Here is an 18,783-nt window from a genome sequence, read left to right as displayed (position 1 = left end):
CAGGAAAGATATACTGGCCTTGGAGGGATGGAGCGCAGATTCACCAAAATAATGGCTAAAAGGGTTAAATTATGAGGACAGGTTACATAACTAGGCTTGTACTCCCTCGAATATAACAGATTAAGGTGTGATATAATTGAGCTGTTTAAGATGATTAAAGGATTTGATAGGGTAGATAGAGTGAAACTATATCCTCTTGTGGGGGAATCCAGAATAAGGGGGAATAACCTTAAAATTACAGTTAGACCGTTCAGGAGTGATGTCAGGATGCACTTCTTCACAAAAAGGGTAGTGGAAATCTGGAACCCTCTCCCCCAAAAAACTGTTGAGGCTAGGTCAATTGAAAATTTAAAACTGAGATTGATAGATTTTTGTTAGGCAAGGGTATTAAGGGGTGTGGAACCAAGCCATGATCTAATGGAATGTTGGAACTGGCTCGAGGGGCTAAATGGCCTACTGCTGTTTCTATGTTCCTATGATCCATTCCAAAACCATTTCCCTGCCCTTTGCTCATATTTCCTTGGCCTTTCCGTGCTTCTTAGCATCTTTGATAAAGATATAATATTGATAGGATGGGGGCAAATACAATTTTGCGTGGGCCCCCTCTAATTGCATGTTAGCAAATAGAATTAGTTCCCAGTGTGACAGGATGGAATGAAGCCCTAAATGTTTGATACATGCTACAAATCATGCCTGAAATCCAACAGCCATTCCTACAAGGATGTAAGAAAGTGACTTGTGAAAACAACTGTTTAGTCCTGTGTAACTCCTATGTTCTGTGATAATTAACTAACTGTGTCATTTCTCTTGTTTCAAGGTGCTGAATTAATATTGGTAGATGGGCCCACAAATCGACAGCCTTTCTTAGATCTTATTCTAACTCTGATTCAATTTTCACACTATAAAGCTTAGAAACTCCTCCTAGCCTGTGCGTCTAATTAGGTAATCAGTATTAACTGGAGTATATTTTACGATCGGTGAAGTTTAGGTGCAAATACTTAGTGTGCTTGTACTATATTTCTCTCGTGTGCTATTTCTGGCAGATGTTAATGCATTTAAAATAAATACGAGTTAATCTGCCTTAAAATAGTGCTAAGCATTCATACCTGACATTTGCCAATTGGAAAGTATGCCCAACTCTTGCAAATATTATTAAAAATTAAAAGGGAGACACACAAAATATAATTTAATACCCCTCTAACTCAATTAAACTTCCCAATTAGTACATTTCACCCCAACAGTTTTCATTTTCACTGAACTGTAACTTCTAACCTTCTCATTGATGGTTATTGGGATCCAGATATTTGCTCCTGTCAGGATGGGCTGTAAAGAGCAGCTTGATATTTTATTCCCACAGTTCTGTAAGTGGTTTGGAAATGGGTTGAAAAAAAAAGAGATACAGAGTAGTTCAGTCTTAAGTCAGTCAACCAGAAAAGGCCACGAGTCCATCAACTAGCTGCTTAGCCAACCTGGAAAGTGTTAGTGAGAACCAAAAAAATGAACATCACAGGGAAAGTAATCATCAGACTGTTACCTATTTCACCCGGGACCTCCTTGCCATGAAAACGGAAACAAGTTGAGACATTTAGACAGTTGACTGGCTGTATGCCATCATGGCACTGCGGAGCTGTGATGTTAATGGAGCCCGGAAGAAGGATGGTGATCTCCACGGTAATAACTGGACGAGCTCTGGAAAGGAGGAAAAATATAAAAGACATATTCTCTTAACGCTAGATCAATAAATCATAGGAGAGACTTTTCCTCTACCTGGGCCTTGGGTAATTAGCATTTCCCAGTGCCAGGAAGAGTTAAATATGGGCAGAGACCCAATATATCAGAGCTCCATCCCCATTGTACTACCCTCGCTTCCTGTTGGGTACCCTGTGCCTTTCGGGTATCCAGTGGTTGCACATAGGTGAAAACCTCTTTCCTTTTTTCACCCTCCAAAAACAAATTTTCAGAGAGAAATAATCTTTTTTCTATACTTTTGTGGTCATCAGTTCCCTTTCCCACCAAAAGGACCTATTGTAAGGGAGGGTTTCAAAGCAATACCAAAGAGTGTAACATGGTTCTGTTTTGCTGGCTTACTCCAGCAAGATTTCAAAAAAAGATGAAAAAATCATCCCACAAAAGAATTCTCTTGCGTTTCAATATTTTTATAATGTTTAAGGTATGTTAGAGAATTCCAGTCAAAGACTACAGCAACAATGTGCTCAAATTTCCACTCCACACCATTTTTTTTGTTATTCTTGATGTCTCCTCTTTAGGTTTCCGCCTCTGCCAAGAGAGCGGGCAACCTGTTCACATCCCTTTGCCAGTACAGCCTGGGCCAATTTTCTTTAATGTTTCAATCCATTCTTGTTGAGAAGGGCTTGGCTTCCAATAAGCACCTTTCCCAGACTATCTAATCATGATCAGGGGCTTTTTTATTTGGGGGAATATGGGGACAGACTGCCATTTACTATTTATGGCACAGTGCTTTACTGTATCAATATGTTGCCCCTTTGAGCCTCCTAGAAGCCTTCACTTTCTAATTATCATTGATGGATGTTGTAAAAGTACTGACACTAAATGATTTGGTTCTCCTGTCGTCAATGATAAAGAAGAAAGGACTTGCATTTACTTAGCATCTTATCACCTCTTCAAGACATCCCACAGTATTTAACATCCAATAAATTATTTTTGAAGTACAGTCACGACAGGTCCCGTACACTAATTGAGATTAATATCCAGCTAATCTGTCTTTATTGGTGGTGGTCAAGAGAGGAATGTTGGCCAAGACCCTGGGAAAACTCCCTGCTCTTCTTTAAATAGTGCCGAAGAACTATTACATCCACTTAAAATAGGCCTCAATTTAACATCTCATCCAAAAGATAGCACCGCCCTCACTACTGCACTGAAGTGTCAGCCTAGATTATATGGTCAAATCCAAGATTGGGGTCTGACTCAGAAGCAAGAGCACCACCAAGTGAGCCAAGCTGACACGTAACGTTATAGGCTTTCCCTAGCGGCTCCAAGTATTGAGAACTTGATTCTCACACATGCTTGTCCTGTGAAATTCAAATTTAGTTGCGTCAGCTATTACAGTTATCTTATTCATTGCTTGAATAAGGCCTCCTGCCAGCTAATCACAGAATGGCAAAGACAACGGTCACCCAGATATCTGTCCCATACTCACCTCCAATGGATGAGTGGGAATGAGCAACTTGCAAAGGGAGCAAAATGGGTTTGTCAACACCTAGAGACTAAGTGAGCTGCTGTGGGTTTGTTGGCGGGATTTATACACAGTCAAAAAGAGGAAGTGGTAACACCAACACTCATCTGCTGGTAAGTCAATAACAGTCAGTCTTTCTCTTAAAAAAGTTGTGTGCTTATGCTTTTAAGTGAAATTTTCTCCCTCCCAACAGCAACACATGCTCCTGATCTGAATGAGACTGTTTGTGTTTCTTTCATTGTGTTTACTGCTCTAACACCAGCTTCTCAGTTTCAGAATAGCTGGCTCCCTCGGAGCTCTCCGGCAGCAAACCCATGCCTGTCATGCCATGTCTGTGGATCTTGGCGGAGCAGCATCACAAGAACAAAGCGAGTAGCACTAACAGAAGTGGGCCAAATTTTCAGAGAATCTTAGCAATGTATCAGTAACACTTGGCAACCTGTCTATTATTCTTGGCAGCCCTCATTGTTGAACTACTGTCCAGGACTTATGGATTTTATTTATATAAAGTATTTGTTCACGTTAAGTGGTTCTTATGATTATAAACTTTTTTCCAATGCTTACTTAAAAATACGTTGTGACTTAATCAAAAAGATACAGAGATGGAAGAAGGATTCTGTGTCAATCTCACCTGGCTGATTATATGTGCGCGTGGACCATGGGAGTATATTCAAGAACGTTACATATTTAGCCACTTTGCTTTTTACAATGACGTGCATGTTAATATAAAGCCAGTTTCATAAACTCAAAACTAACCAGTTAATGTTATTGGTTTTACAACTTTTAGTCCTGGTTACTTATTAGTTTCCACAAGTGTTAGCTTGGCTTAGTGGTAACACTTTCACCTCTGAGTCAAAGGTCGCAGGTTCATGTCCCACTTAAAGTCTTCCGTACATAATCTAGATGTGGAGATGCCGGTGATGGACTGGGGTTGACAATTGTAAACAATTTTACAACACCAAGTTATAGTCCAGCAATTTTATTTTAAATTCACAAGCTTTCGGAGATTTTCTCCTTCCTCAGGCAAATGTTTCAAGATCTCCTTGAAGCCTACGCATTTATACATATTGAACAATAATAAATGGTGTTTACAGACTGCCCCTGCAACTGCCCGTTGCCAAGGCAATCACCGTGTTCAGACAGAGAGGTGTTACCTGCAGAACCTCCGAATACACATTCAATAAAAAAACAAACAGGGAAAAAAAAACAGAGAAAAAAAAACACAGAGAGAGGCAGAAACATCCGGAAGGCAGAGAGAGCCAGCAAATGACCCATTATATTAAAAACAGATAACATTTGTTCGCTGGTGGGGTAACGTGTAGCGTGACATGAACCCAAGATCCCGGTTGAGGCCGTCCTCATGGGTGCGGAACTTGGCTATCAATTTCTGCTCGACGATTTTGCGTTGTCGTGTGTCTCGAAGGCCGCCTTGGAGTACGCTTACCCGAAGGTCGGTGGATGAATGTCCATGACTGCTGAAGTGTTCCCCGACTGGGAGGGAACCCTCCTGTTTGGCGATTGTTGCGCGGTGTCCGTTCATCCGTTGTCGCAGCGTCTGCATGGTCTCGCCAATGTACCATGCTCTGGGGCATCCTTTCCTGCAACGTATGAGGTAGACAACGTTGGCTGAGTCACAGGAGTATGAACCATGCACCTGGTGAGTGGTGTCATCTCGTGTGATGGTGGTATCTGTGTCGATGATCTGGCATGTCTTGCAGAGGTTACCGTGGCAGGGTTGTGTGGCGTCGTGGACGCTGTTCTCTTGAAAGCTAGGTAGTTTGCTGCGAACGATGGTCTGTTTGAGGTTGGGTGGCTGTTTAAAGGCGAGTAGTGGAGGTGTGGGGATGGCCATAGCGAGGTGTTTGTCCTCATTGATGACATGTTGAAGGCTGCGGAGAACATGGCGTAGTTTCTCCGCTCCGGGGAAGTACTGGACGACAAAGGGTACTCTGTTGGTTGCGTCCCGTGTTAGTCTCCTGAGGAGGTCTATGCGATTTTTTGCTGTGGCCCGTCGGAACTGTCGATCGATGAGTCGAGCGTCATATCCCGTTCTTACTAGGGCGTCTTTCAGCGTCTGTAGGTGTCCATCGCGTTCCTCCTCGTCTGAGCAGACCCTGTGTATTCGCAGGGCCTGTCCATAGGGGATGGCCTCTTTGACGTGGTTAGGGTGGAAGCTGGAAAAGTGGAGCATCGTGAGGTTGTCCGTGGGCTTGCGGTAGAGTGAGGTGCTGAGGTGCCCGTCTTTGATGGAGATTCGTGTGTCCAAGAAAGAAACTGATTCTGAGGAGTAGTCCATGGTGAGCTTGATGGTGGGATGGAACTTGTTGATGTTATCGTGTAGTCTCTTTAGTGATTCCTTGCCGTGGGTCCATAGAAAGAAAATGTCGTCGATGTATCTGGTGTATAGTGTTGGTTGGAGGTCTTGTGCAGTGAAGAAGTCCTGCTCGAACTTGTGCATGAAAATGTTGGCGTATTGGGGTGCGAATTTGGTCCCCATGGCTGTTCCGTGTGTTTGGGTAAAGAACTGGTTATCGAAGGTGAAGACATTGTGATCCAGGATGAAGCGGATGAGTTGTAGGATGGCTTCCGGAGATTGGCTGTTGTTGGTGTTGAGTATTGATGCTGTCGCAGCGATGCCGTCATCGTGGGGGATACTGGTGTATAGTGCCGAGACGTCCATCGTGGTGAGAAGTGTTCCTGGTTCAACTGGTCCGTGGGTACTGAGTTTTTGTAGGAAGTCTGTAGTGTCACGACAGAAGCTGGGGGTTCCCTGTACGATGGGTTTCAGGATGCCCTCGATGTATCCAGAGAGGTTCTCACACAGGGTTCCGTTGCCTGATACGATGGGACGTCCGGGTGTGTTGGCTTTGTGTATCTTTGGGAGGCAGTAGAAGTCTCCCACGCGGGGATTACGTGGGATGAGAATGCGTAGGATGCTTTGAAGGTCTGGATCGAAGGTCTTGATCAGTTTGTTGAGCTGGTGGGTGTGTTCTTTGGTCGGATCTGCGGGTAACCGTCTGTAGTGTTCCTGGTTGTCCAGTTGTCGGTATGCTTCTTTGCAATAGTCTGTTCTGTTCTGTATGACTATGGCTCCTCCTTTGTCCGCTGGTTTGATGACGATGTTGCGGTTGGTCTTGAGAGCGTTGATGGCGTTGCGTTGTGCTCGGGTGACATTCTGGACTGTCTTCTGAGTGCGGCTGATGAATCTGGCATTGACGCATTTCCTGACAGCTTGAGCATACATGTCCAGCTGAGGGCAGCGACCCTCCGGAGGAGTCCAGTTTGACTCTTTCCTCTTCGGTTGCTGTACCGCGGATCCCTCTGTCTGCTGTTCCGGATCGTCGATTGTCTCATTGGGTTCGCTGCTGAAATCTTGGGGTTTGTGGTAGAATTCCCGGAGCCTCATTCTCCTGATGAATTCCTCTGTGTCCGCCGCGAGACTAGTGGGGTCCATTTTGGTAGTGGGGCAGAAATTGAGCCCTCGGCTGAGAACTTCGATTTCGTCTGGTTGAAGGGTGTGGTCGGATAAATTGACAATAGACTTCCCTGTGGTTGCAACCGTGGTACCAGGGGAAGCTTGGTCGTTGCTGGTGGTGATGCCGAGTTTCTCAAGCTTCCTGCTCTTGGTTTTCATGTAGGCAGCGTAGTTCCGTTGCCTCGTCTGTTTGGCGGTATAACGTAGCTGGTCTGCTGTGTCCTGAGTACAGGTTGAGAGTATGGACTCTATCTTGGTTTCGAGGTTGTGGCGTCTGCTGTAGAGTTGGTGTATGAGATGGTTGCGGAGTGTGCGAGAGGTACGGCGGCAGAGTCTCTCAGCGTAATCCGAGTTGTATGTGGACTTGACTTGACTTGACATAATCTAGGCTGATACTGAAGGATTGCTGCATTGTTGGTGGAGCTGTCTTTTGGATGAGGTGTTAAATTCTGCCCATTATTCAGGTAGATGTAAACGATCCTTGGCACTGTTCAAAGAAGACCAGGAAATTCTCCAGATATCCTGGCTAACATTCTTCTCTCAACTAACACCACCAAAAAATAAATTATCTGGCCATATGTTCATTTGTTGTTTGTGAGACCTTGCTGTATCCAAATTGGCTGCCGCATTTGCCTACATAACAACAGTGACTACACTTCAAAACGAATCCATTAGTTGTAAAGGACATTAGGATGTTGTGAGGATGTGAAAGGTGCTGTATAAATGCAAGTTCTTTCTCTCTTAATGAAATAATTTGTCGAATCAATTGGAAGACAGTGTGTTGACAAATTTAACACTTACCCTGAATTTCCTTCCTGTCTTCAGCACTTACACCGTTATTGCGCTACGATCAAGGGAACTTGAGTTGAGCATATTATGCCGCATACGTGCCATTAATGCACGAGACACAAGTTTCTTTGATCTTTTTGGCAGCTTTGACCATCTGCCTGCCCAAGCTAGGCATGGTTCATTTGCAGAGGGGTGCCACTCATCTGCTGGCGCTGTGCCTGGGAACATCCTGCTTTTATACCATTACTGCTCTCTGGGCAAGTTAGACTGACATAAAACAGGCCCAGCAGTTCCCCAAGTCACTTGATTTGGGCGGAAGTTTAGAGTATGAGAGCTTTGAAGGGGCCCCAACCTTTGCATGCTGATTCCTAGCTTCACAGACATTTTTTCAACCCATTTTTTCCTCAGGTTTACTCACTGAGACTTGCACTTGACCCACCCTCCCCCCATCAGAGCTATAGTCTTGCCTCAGCCCTACATTCTGAACACCTCCCCACACCCCACCCCCACAGCCCTCCCACATACTCAGAACAACTCTGGAAGAAGTATGGCATGCCCCATAGGCAAACTTCTCTATGCCATCCCCATGGAGGAGGAGAAGGAACAGCAGCCCTCCACAACTATTGGCAACAGAGGTCCTTCGAGGCCTTCTCGGAGGAGCTCTGTCTTCGAATGGTGCCACTGCACATCTGTGTGACCTTCTTTGCAAAAATTTTCAGCCTCGTTCCACTCTAGAAAGGCTATGAAAGTGACCATTGCCCAGCACTTGTTCCTTTCAAGGTGCCACAGGGGATCTGTACAACATCAGCCAGGGAGCAGTCAGGTTGGTGCCCTGGATGGGCAAGGAAGAAAGGGACAGAGTGCTTTGGAACTTATCTTGCCTGCCCCTGTCTTTAGCTGAAGGGTGTAGGCAGTGAGTGCCAGGACCATCTCCCTCCAGGCAGCAAGGCTGGCACTGTTGGATGGCATCTGTCTGGCATACCCAAGGACCTGTCCCTCCTGTCTTCCACTTCTTGCAGGAGAGTGTGCAGGTCTTCATGTGAAAAATGCGCAGCCCTTTGTTGAGATGCTGCGCCGACATGATGCCCCGTGGGCACAGCTGGCCTGTGACTGCTCATGGTTCTGACAAGATGCACTTTAGATGAGGGTGGAAGATTCCCTGAATGGATAAAATGCAAAGCGATCAAGGAAAGAATCTCTGCAGACTCCCCTTGTTATCACCAAGTGCTCTAATGAACACTGCAGTCTTTACACAGCCTGTGCCATTCCTGCACTGAAGTTCCCAAGGCCTTAATCTGCTCACTACACTTTTAGAACATAATTACACCAGAACTTACACCACTTCATATGCAAATTAACTTACCAAGGAAACTTCCATACAACTCCGTCTGCTGGTGAATGGCGTAACTTTCTGCGCAATAGCACAATAACTGTGCAATGGACATCAAGGAAATTCATGGTGTTGATGTTGTGTATATGGACTTTCAAAAGGTGTTTGATAAAGTACCACACTTGACTTAGACTTGTTAGCAGAATTAAAGGGGCAGTGGCAGTGTGGATACAAAATTGGCTAAGGGACAGACAGCAGAGAGTAGTGGTGAATGGTTGTTTCTCAGGCTGGACGGAAACATACAGTGATGACTCCCAGGGGTTGGTATTAAGACCATTGCTCTTTTTGATCTATATTAATAACCTGGACTGGGGTATACAGGGTATAATTTCAAAGGTTGCAGCTGACACAAAACTCGAAAAAGTAGTTAACGATGAGAAGGATAGTAGCAGACTTCAGGAGGACATAGATAGACCAGTGAAATGGGCAGATAAACTTTAATGCAGATAAGTGTGAAATGATGCATTTTGATAGGAAGAATGAGGAGAGGCAATATAAACAAAATGGTTACAATTTTAAAGGGGGTGCAGGAACAGGGATACCTGGAGATTTATGTACAGAAATCTTTGAAGGTGGCAGGACAAATTGATATGGCTGTTAAAAAGGAAATCAAGGGATATGGGGATTGGGTAGGAAAGTGGAGTAGAGGTTGAAGATCAGCCATGATCTGATTGAATGGTGGAGCAGGGTCAAGGGGAAATATGGCCTACTCCTGTTGCTTTTTTTTAATGTTCTTGTGTTCTTAAAAAGCATTAGGGATGCTTGGCTTTAAAAATTGAGGCAAATTGAGGTTTATGTTAAACGTTTATAAATCACTGGTTTGGCCTCAGCTGGAGTATTGTGTCAAATTTTAGGCACCACACTTTAGGAAGGATGTTATGGCCTTGGAGAGGGTGCAGAGAAAATTTACTAGAATGGTACCAGGGATGAGGGACTTCAGTTACGTGGGGAGACTGGAGAAGCTGGGATTGTTCTCCTTAGGACAGTGAAGGTTATGGGGAGATTTGCTGGAGGTGTTCAAGATCATGAACGGTTTTGTTAGAGCAAGTAAGAAGAAACTGTTTCCAGTGGCAAAAGAGTCTGTAACCAGAGGACACAGATTTACGGTGATCGGCAAAAGAGCCAGAGGCGACATGAGGACACTTTTTTTTATGCAGCAAGTTGTAATGATCTGGAATACACTGACTGCAAGGGTGGTGGAAGCAGATTCAATAGTAGCTTTCAAAAGGGAACTAGATAAATACTTGAAGGGAAAAAATTTACAGGGCTACGGGGAAAGAGCAGGGGAATAGGACAAATTGGATAAGCCTTTCAAAGAGCCAGCATAGGCACGATGGGCCGAATGGCCTCCTCCTGTGCTGTACCTACTATGATACTAGGGATGAGGGACTTCAGTTATCTGTGGTGTAAGATTCTAGGATTTTATGGATTATCTGGTCGAGGTTTTAAAATGTTAAAAGGATTCAATAGGGTAGATACAGAGAAACTATATCCTCTGGTGGGGGAATCAAGGATAAGGGGGCATAATCTTAAAATTAGGGCCAGGCCATTCAGGAGTGAAATCAAGAAGCACTTTTTCACACAAAGGGTAGTAGAAATCTGGAATTCTCTCCCCCAAAAGGCTGTGAATACTGGGACAATTGGAGTTTTAAAGACGCGATAGATTTTTGTTAGGTAAGGGTATCCAGGGATATGGAGCTAAAATGGGTAAATGGAGTTGAGGTACAGATCAGCCATGATCTAAGTGAATGGTGGAACCAGCTCATGGGGCTGAATAGCCTGCTCCTGTTCATATGTTCCTATGCCAGGAGCATGGATCATTAGATTTACCCTTGCAGGACCCGTCCCTTACAGTATTCTAGAGCAATATGGTTAGTTTTCCAAAGGCAGCCTGAGTCTTGCTCCAAAATTCAAATCAGATAGAACCTTCTGAGGCTAATGATGATACACAATGTGCTTCTGAAAAAACTGGGGACCTGACTTCTCTCAACAGATGATTTAATGAATTGTTGAAAGTTACTACTTCAACTACCTAAGTGTATATTTTCCTCATTAGTATGTAATGACTCTTCCATGTAAGAAAAAAAACCCTGCATTTATAAAGCACCTTTCATATCCTCACAGCACTTCGCAGCCAATGAATTCCTTTCGAAATGCAGTCTTTTTTTATTTAAACAAAGCAGAAAATCTCCACACAATTCGATCCTCAAAACAGCAGTGAGATGAATGACCAATGAATCTGTTTTAATGATGTTGGTTGAGAGATAAACATTAGTCAGGAAACCGGGAGAACTCTCTTGCTCTTCTTTGAATAGTGGCTTGGGATCGTCTACGTCCACCTGGGAGAGCAGGACAGGGCCTCGGTTTAACATCTCATCTAAAAGACGGCACCGCCAACAATGCAGCACTCCCTCAGTACTGCACTGGAGTGTCAGCCTGGATTACGTGCTCCAGTCAAGGAATGGGGCTTGAACACACTACCGTCTGGTTCAGTAAGACTGCTATCAACTGAGCCAAGGCCAACACCGAGAGAATTTTTCTTTAACTTTACACAGAGGAGAATATAAACTCTTAACTTCAAGGTCAGCATTGAATGATACAAGCACCAAAGGATGAACAGATCTAGCAGCTTAAAATTGGGTATCCATGAGGCGCTGTGGGCCAGCAGCAGCAGCAGATTTGCATTCCAGCACAATCTGTAAACTCTTGGCCTGGCATATTCCTCACTCGACCATTACCAACAAGCCAGGGGATCAACTCTGGTTCAATGAGGAGTGTAGAAGAGCATGCCAGGATCAGCACCAGGCATACCTAAAAATGAGATGCCAACCTGGTGAACACAGGACCACATGCATGCTAAACAACGGAAGCAATACGCTATAGACAGAGCTAAGCAATTCCACAACCAACGGATCAGATCAAAGCTCTGCAGTCCTGCCACATCCAGTCATGAACGGTGGTGGACAATTGAACAACTAACGGGAGGAAGAGGCTCTGTAAACATCATTATCCTCAATGATGGCGGAGTCCAGCAAGTGAGTGCAAAAGACAAGGCTGAAACTATTGCAACCATCTTCAGCCAGAAATGCTGAGTGGATGATCCATCTCGGCCTCCTCCTGATATCCCCACCATCTTCAGCCAGTTCAATTCACTCCACATGATATAAAGAAACGGCTGAGTGCACTGGATACAGCAAAGGCTATGGGCCCCGACAACATCCCGGCTGTAGTGCTGAAGACTTGTGCTCCAGAACTAGCTGCGCCTCTAGCCAAACTATTCCAGTACAGCTACAACATTGGCATCTACCCAACAATGTGGAAAATTGCCCAGGTATGTCCTGTCCATAAAAAGCAGGACAAATCCAATCCGGCCAATTACTGCCCCATCAGTCTACTCTCAATCATCAGCAAAGTGATGGAAGATGTCGTCAACAGTGCTATCAAGCGGCACTTACTCACCAATAACCTGCTCACTGATGCTCAGTTTGGGTTCCGCCAGGACCACTCGGCTTCAGACCTCATTACAGCCTTGGTCCAAACATAGACAAAAGAGCTGAATTCCAGAGGTGAGGTGAGAGTAACTGCACTTGACATCAAGGCAGCATTTGACCGAGTGTGGCACCAAGGAGTCCTAGTAAAATTGAAGTCAATGGGAATCAGTGGGAAAACTCTCCAGTGGCTGGAGTCATACCTAGCACAAAGGAAGATGGTAGTGGTTGTTAGAGGCCAATCATCTCAGCACCAGGACATTGCTGCAGGAATTGCTCAGGGCAGTGTCCTAGGCCCAACCATCTTCAGCTGCTTCATCAATAACCTTCTTTCCAACATAAGGTCAGAAATGGGGATATTCGCTGATGATTGCAAAGTGTTCCGTTCCATTTGCAACCCCTCAGATAACGAAGCAGTCCGTGCCCGCATGCAGCAAGACCTTGTCATCATCCAGGCTTGGGCTGATAAGTGGCAAGTAACATTCACGCCAGACAAGTGCCAGGCAATGACCATCTCCAACAAGAGAGAGTCTAACCACCTCCCCTTGACATTCAATGGCATTACCATCGCCGAATCCCCCACCATCAACATCCTGGGGGTCACCATTGACCAGAAACTTAACTGGACCAGCCACATAAATACTGGGCTACAAGAGCAGGTCAGCGACGCCCACATTCCATGAACGAATTTTAAAAAACGCCTTTTTTTCACGTCATAATTATTCTACATTCCACATAGAATGTTGACTCAAAAAGAAAAATAGTTCAACACATGACCCTGGCCTCCCTAGTATCCATGATTTCACACTGCATTTGTATGGTTCATAAATATAAAACGGGAGGGAAAGAGGCAGACAGACAGAGATAGAGACAGAGAAATAGAGTCAGAGCAAGAAACAGACCATCAGAGAAAGAGAGAGAAACATCAGAGACAGACAGATAGAAATAGAAACAGAGTGGCTGAAAGAGAGACAAACAGACACACTTACAGACAGAGAAAGAAAAACAGGGAGAGGCCGAGAGACAGAAGGGAGGGAGATAGAGAGAGATAAGAGCGAGCGAGCTTATATTTGTATGGCTCCTTTTCATGTCTTTCAGAAACATCCCATTTCACATACAATGAATTACATTATGCAGTTACTATTTTAATGTGGGTAAATGCAGCATTTTGTGCACAGAAAATTCCACCAAGGAGGAAGTATCTAATGAAAGAAAATGGTTGACATACACAGCAGGTCTGTCAACACCTCCAAGGAAGAAAGACAGGTTAATGTTTTGCCTGTAACCTTGCATGGGAACTATTCTGACGAAGGGTCTACACCTGAAACATTAAACTGTCTTTTCCCTTTATGGAGGCTAATAGACCTGCAGCATATGTCCAGCAATGTCCATTTTTGTTTCAGATTTTCAACATTTTCATTTTTTTTTCTTTTTGTAAGAAGCTAATTTTAAAGCACAACTTAACAACAAAAGCCCAATCTGACAGAGTTTGTGCACATATGTCTACAATATCGATTCAAAGAGACATCAGACTACAGTAACAAACAAACAGTTCTTACCTCAGTAGGACCACATGGTCAGACATGAAGGCGCCAATGGTTACATCTGGAGAGAAAGGAGACATGCTGATAATTTACCAACCCAGTACTGTCTTTCCTCGTGACAATGTTTTCCATTTTGCCAGTTAACGCAATATTTTTCATCACTGAACCACTCTGAAACTATAAACCCCATAAGAATTTTTCATGTCTTTTTCTTAAAGGATACCTTGATCAGATCCCATCTGGAGTACTGCGTTCAGTTTTGGCACCAGGTCTTAGGAAAGATATATTATCTTTGGAAGGGATACAGCACAGATTCACGAGTATGATACCAGAGCGTAAAGGGTTAAATTATAAGGGCAGGTTGCATAAACTAGGCTTGTATTCCCTTGAGTTTAGAAGGTTGAGGGGTGATCTAATCGAGGTCTTTAAAATGACAAAAGGATTTGATAGGCTAGATACAAAGAAGCTATTTCAGCTGGTGGAGGAATCCAGAACAAGGAGGCGTATGATAGGTGTCAGGTTAATAATACAAGTAAGAAGCAAGCTGAATTTAGAAATTTCAGAGGGGAAGTGAAAAAGGAATAAGAGGGGCAAAGACAGAGTGTGAGAATAGACTAGCAACTAACATAAAAGGGAATAAAAGAGTTTTATATAGGCATATAAATAATAAACGGGTAGTAAGAGGAGGGGTGGGGCCAATTAGGGACCAAAAAGGAGACTTATGCACGGAGGCAGAGGGCATGGCTGAGGTACTAAATGAGTACTTTGCATCTGCATTACCAAGGAAGAAGATGCTGCCAAAGTCACAGTAAAAGAGGAGGTAGTAGAGATACTGGATGGGCTAAAAATTGATGAAGAGGGTTTACTAGAAAGGCTGGCTGTACTTAAAGTATTGGAATCTTACAACACCAGGTTATAGTCCAACTGTTTTTTCAAATAAAACAGTTGGACTATAACCTGGTGTTGTAAGATTCCTTACATTTGTCAACCCCAGTCCATCACCGGCATCTCCACATCATGGTACTTAAAGTAGATAAGTCACCCGGTCCGGATGGGATGCATCCTAGGTTACTGAGGGAAGTAAGGGAGGAAATTGCGGAGGTACTGACCATAATCTTCCCATCATCCTTAGATACGGGGGTGGTGCCAGGGGACTGGAGAATTGCCAATGTTATGTCCTTGATCAAAAAAGGGTGTAAGGATAAACCCAGCAACTACAGGCCAGTCAGTTTAACCTCGGTGGTTGGGAAATTTTTAGAAACAATAATCCGGGACAGAATTAACAGCCACTTGGACAAGTGTGGATTAATTAACAAAAGCCAGCACAGATTTGTTCACGGCAAATCGTGTTTAACTAACTTGATAGAGTTTTTTGATGAGGGAACGGAGATGGTTGATGAGGGCAATGAAGTTGATGTGTTTATGGACTTCCAAAAGACGTTTGATAAAGTGCCACATAATAGGCTTGTCAGAAAAGTTGAAGCCCATGGAATAAAAGGGACAGAGGCATTGTGGATACGAAACTAACTAAGTGACAGGAAACAGAGTAGTGATGAACGGTTGTTTTTCGGACTGGAGGGAGGTGTACAGTGGTGTTACCCAGGGGTCGGTACTAGGACCACTGCTTTTCCAAATATATATTAATGACTTGGACTTGGGTGTACAGGGCACAATTTCAAAATTTGCAGATGACACAAAACTCAGAAGTGTAGTGAACACTGAGGAGGACAGTGATAGACTTCAAGAGGATATAGACAGGCTGGTGGAATGGGTGGACACGTGGCAGGTGAAATTTAATGCAGCAAAGTGATACATTTTGGTAGGAAGAACGAGGAGAGGCAATATAAGCTGAAGGGTACAATTCTAAAGGGGTGCAGGAACAGAGAGACCTGGGGTAATATGTGCACAAATGGTTGAAGGTGCCAGGGCAGGTTGAGAAAGCGGTTAAAAAAGCATACGGGATCCTGGGCTTTATAAATAGAGGCATAGAGTACAAAAGCAAAGCAGTTATGATGAACCTTTAGAAAACACTTGTTCGGCCACAACTGGAGTATTGTGTCCAATTCTGGCCACTGCACTTTAGGAAAGATGTGAAGGCCTTAGAGAGGGTGCAGAAAATATTTACTAGAATGGTTCCAGGGATGAAGGATAGATTGGAGAAGCTGGGGTTGCTCTCAGTACAGCAAAGAAGGTTGAGAGGAGATTTGATGGAGGTATTCAAAATTATGAGGAGTCTAGGCATAGTAGATAGAGAGAAACTGTTCCCATTGGCAGAAGGGTCAAGAACCAGAGGACACAGATTTAAGGTAATTGGCAAAAGGACCAAAGGTCACATGAGGGAAAAAAATTTTACGCAGTGAGTGGTTAAGATCTGGAATGCACTGCCCGAGGGGGTGGTAGAGGCAGATTCAATAGTGGCTTTCAAAAGAGAACTGAATAAGTACTTGAAGGGAAAAATTTGCAGGGCTACAGGGAAAGGGCAGGGGAGTGGGACTAGCTGGATTGCTCTTGCAAAGAGCCGGCACGGGCTCAACGGGCCGAATGGCCTCCTTCTGAGCTATAACCATTCTATGATTCTATAATCTTAAAATGAGGGTTTGCATCTGGGGTTCTCCAGAGAGGGAGGTCCTGGTTTAATCCAGACATGAAGGGGTGGTGATGACCAGAGGAGCATTTCTCCTGGGTGACGTAGATGAAAACCAGGGGCCAAGTCAACCCACATTGTTTTTGTATACATACTAATGGATAGTTCAAGACAAATGATGACTTATCTACCTGATCAAGGAATAGTGTGCGATATAGGGATGCCTGAAAGAGAAGTGTTATGTAATTTGCGAAAGGAGGTGGGTCAGTGGGTCATTATTATACAGGGGAGTGAAAATAAAGTACACACATAAAGTGTATCACACTCCCAAACAGAGACTCACAACCCGATATGCATCGGGAGGTCCCACACTGAAAGTGCGACTTCATCATATTTCCATCATAGATTAACATATGACTCAAATAATAAGTGTGTTCTTAGACTGTAACATAGTCGAGGAGGTCCAACCATTTAGGGGTACAAGTTTCGCTTCACCTTTTCCTGGCGTGTCCTGGGGCACATACCATGTGAACTGCACACCCCCGACCCGTGAGATTGCACCCATCAGCGCATGATTTTGCATCTATTAAAGTTAATGCACACAAAAGTACAGGCTGGGAGTGCGCAGTTCCCTGATCAGCAATCCACGCATGTGCCAGGAATGGGTGCAGTGGAACCCTTACCTCTATAATTGTGCATAAATGCGGAATTAGATCATTAAGTTGCCTGATGTTGTGGTATTCACTTTTGTCTGACCTCAATGCTCGATGTACCTCAGTATATTCATTACCACTTATGGTTACAATTTCCTTATTAAATAAAGTAATTAGAATGGGTTCAGAACGTGTGTTGTTCGTGACTTTTCCCCATACAGATATTATATGGCTGAGATTTAAAGAGCTAATTTAGTCTGACCATTGTTATTTCGGTGTATATACTATTACAGTAATAAATGGTGTATCATTTTCAATCACATGCATGTTTCGATGTCTTTTAATTACAGAGGTACAATTCACAAAACCAGTCTAATATACAGAGTTTTAAAATAATGTCGACTCAAAATGAGTATTGCTGGTACACCTGATTGTACGGCTGTAAAAATGATGGTGGAACCATCTTCAAATGCAAGGAGAGTACTGTATTCATATTAGTAAAATATCAACTCTAAACAAAGTGAGAGATTTCATTACACACAAAATGCTGGACAATTGAGAGTGTATAATGAGCAACCAACAAACACACTCCTAGCTATGACAGGAAGAAATCTAATACACCAACTGAAATGCAAAATAAACAGCAACAAGCAACAAGAAGAGTGTCCTAAATATGCTATGAACTGTGAGATTCCAAGATGTGAATACTTCAGGTTTTGCTCATCAGTGGGGAAAGGGGGGGATATGTATGTAAGATATCCGATAGTTCACCACAGCATGTTAATTATGGACTTGCATAAAAGTGTATTTTAACAGACAAACACTACATGGCAGATAGGCCATTTGAAAAGACTGGAACTTTTATTTTAAAAGGTAAAAAAAAAGCCTTTAAATATTGCTATATTTTTAAAACCGACAAAACTAAAAGCAAACAGTTTAATTAAATTGAGAGATATATCCCTTGCATTCATTATGAGCTTCTCAGTTATGACAGTGTCTCTCCTCAAAGACTGTTTGTGCTAAGTGGTAGGGCATTCTCTGTAGTATGCATCTCATTATCACCCACTTCCAATGCCTAGCTTCTCCAGACTGTCCTCCCCCCAGTATCCTCTCTCAGTACAATGTAGATATCACCCCGGCCCCCAACAGACTAATCCTCCCAATCTCTAAAATCCAACATCATCGGACACAATAAGAAAAGGCTACAGACCATTTGACAAGGGTTTAGCAATAATTCTGTTTGCAATAACTCATTCACAAGAAATGAATTAGTGCACTCATAAAAGTATCCATCTAATGTTATGCCTGTCATACAGTACTAGCTGTACATTTCTGTTTGACATCTATGTCCATGTGTGTTATTGTTCGTGGTTTCATTATGTTCTTTTTAATCATCTGGTCATAATTTCCTTATTTCAATAAAGTAATAAACTAGCTTCAGAGTTTTCCTTTGTTAAAGTCTGACATTTTGTCACTTTCTTTTCCATCCATGAGTAACATTACAGCAACAATTTGCAGTTATATAGCACCTTTAACATAGTAAAATGTCCCAAGGTGTTTCACAGGAGCATTATCAGTCAAAATTTGACAACAAGCCACATAAGGAGATATTAGGACAAGCTTTAAGGAGCACCTTAAAGGAGGAG

General features: G+C 43.4%; 1 protein-coding gene across 1 annotated transcript in view; it reads right to left on the bottom strand.

Annotated features, from left to right (window-relative positions):
- itga9 (integrin, alpha 9) overlaps positions 1-18,783 on the bottom strand; it is a 382,843-nt gene that overhangs the window by 272,224 nt on the left and 91,836 nt on the right. The window contains exons 13-14 of the mRNA XM_067981373.1: positions 13,916-13,961; positions 1,535-1,689 (exon numbers count right to left, since the gene is read on the bottom strand). Coding sequence (XP_067837474.1) covers positions 1,535-1,689; positions 13,916-13,961 — 201 coding nt within the window. The remainder of the gene's footprint in view (positions 1-1,534; positions 1,690-13,915; positions 13,962-18,783) is intronic.

This window comes from Heptranchias perlo, chromosome 3 (genome assembly GCF_035084215.1).
Source record: "Heptranchias perlo isolate sHepPer1 chromosome 3, sHepPer1.hap1, whole genome shotgun sequence".
In the NCBI taxonomy this organism is placed as follows: Eukaryota; Metazoa; Chordata; class Chondrichthyes; order Hexanchiformes; family Hexanchidae; genus Heptranchias; species Heptranchias perlo.
The sequence above is the reverse complement of the archived record's forward strand: the minus strand, read 5'-3'. Positions and strand labels throughout refer to the sequence as shown.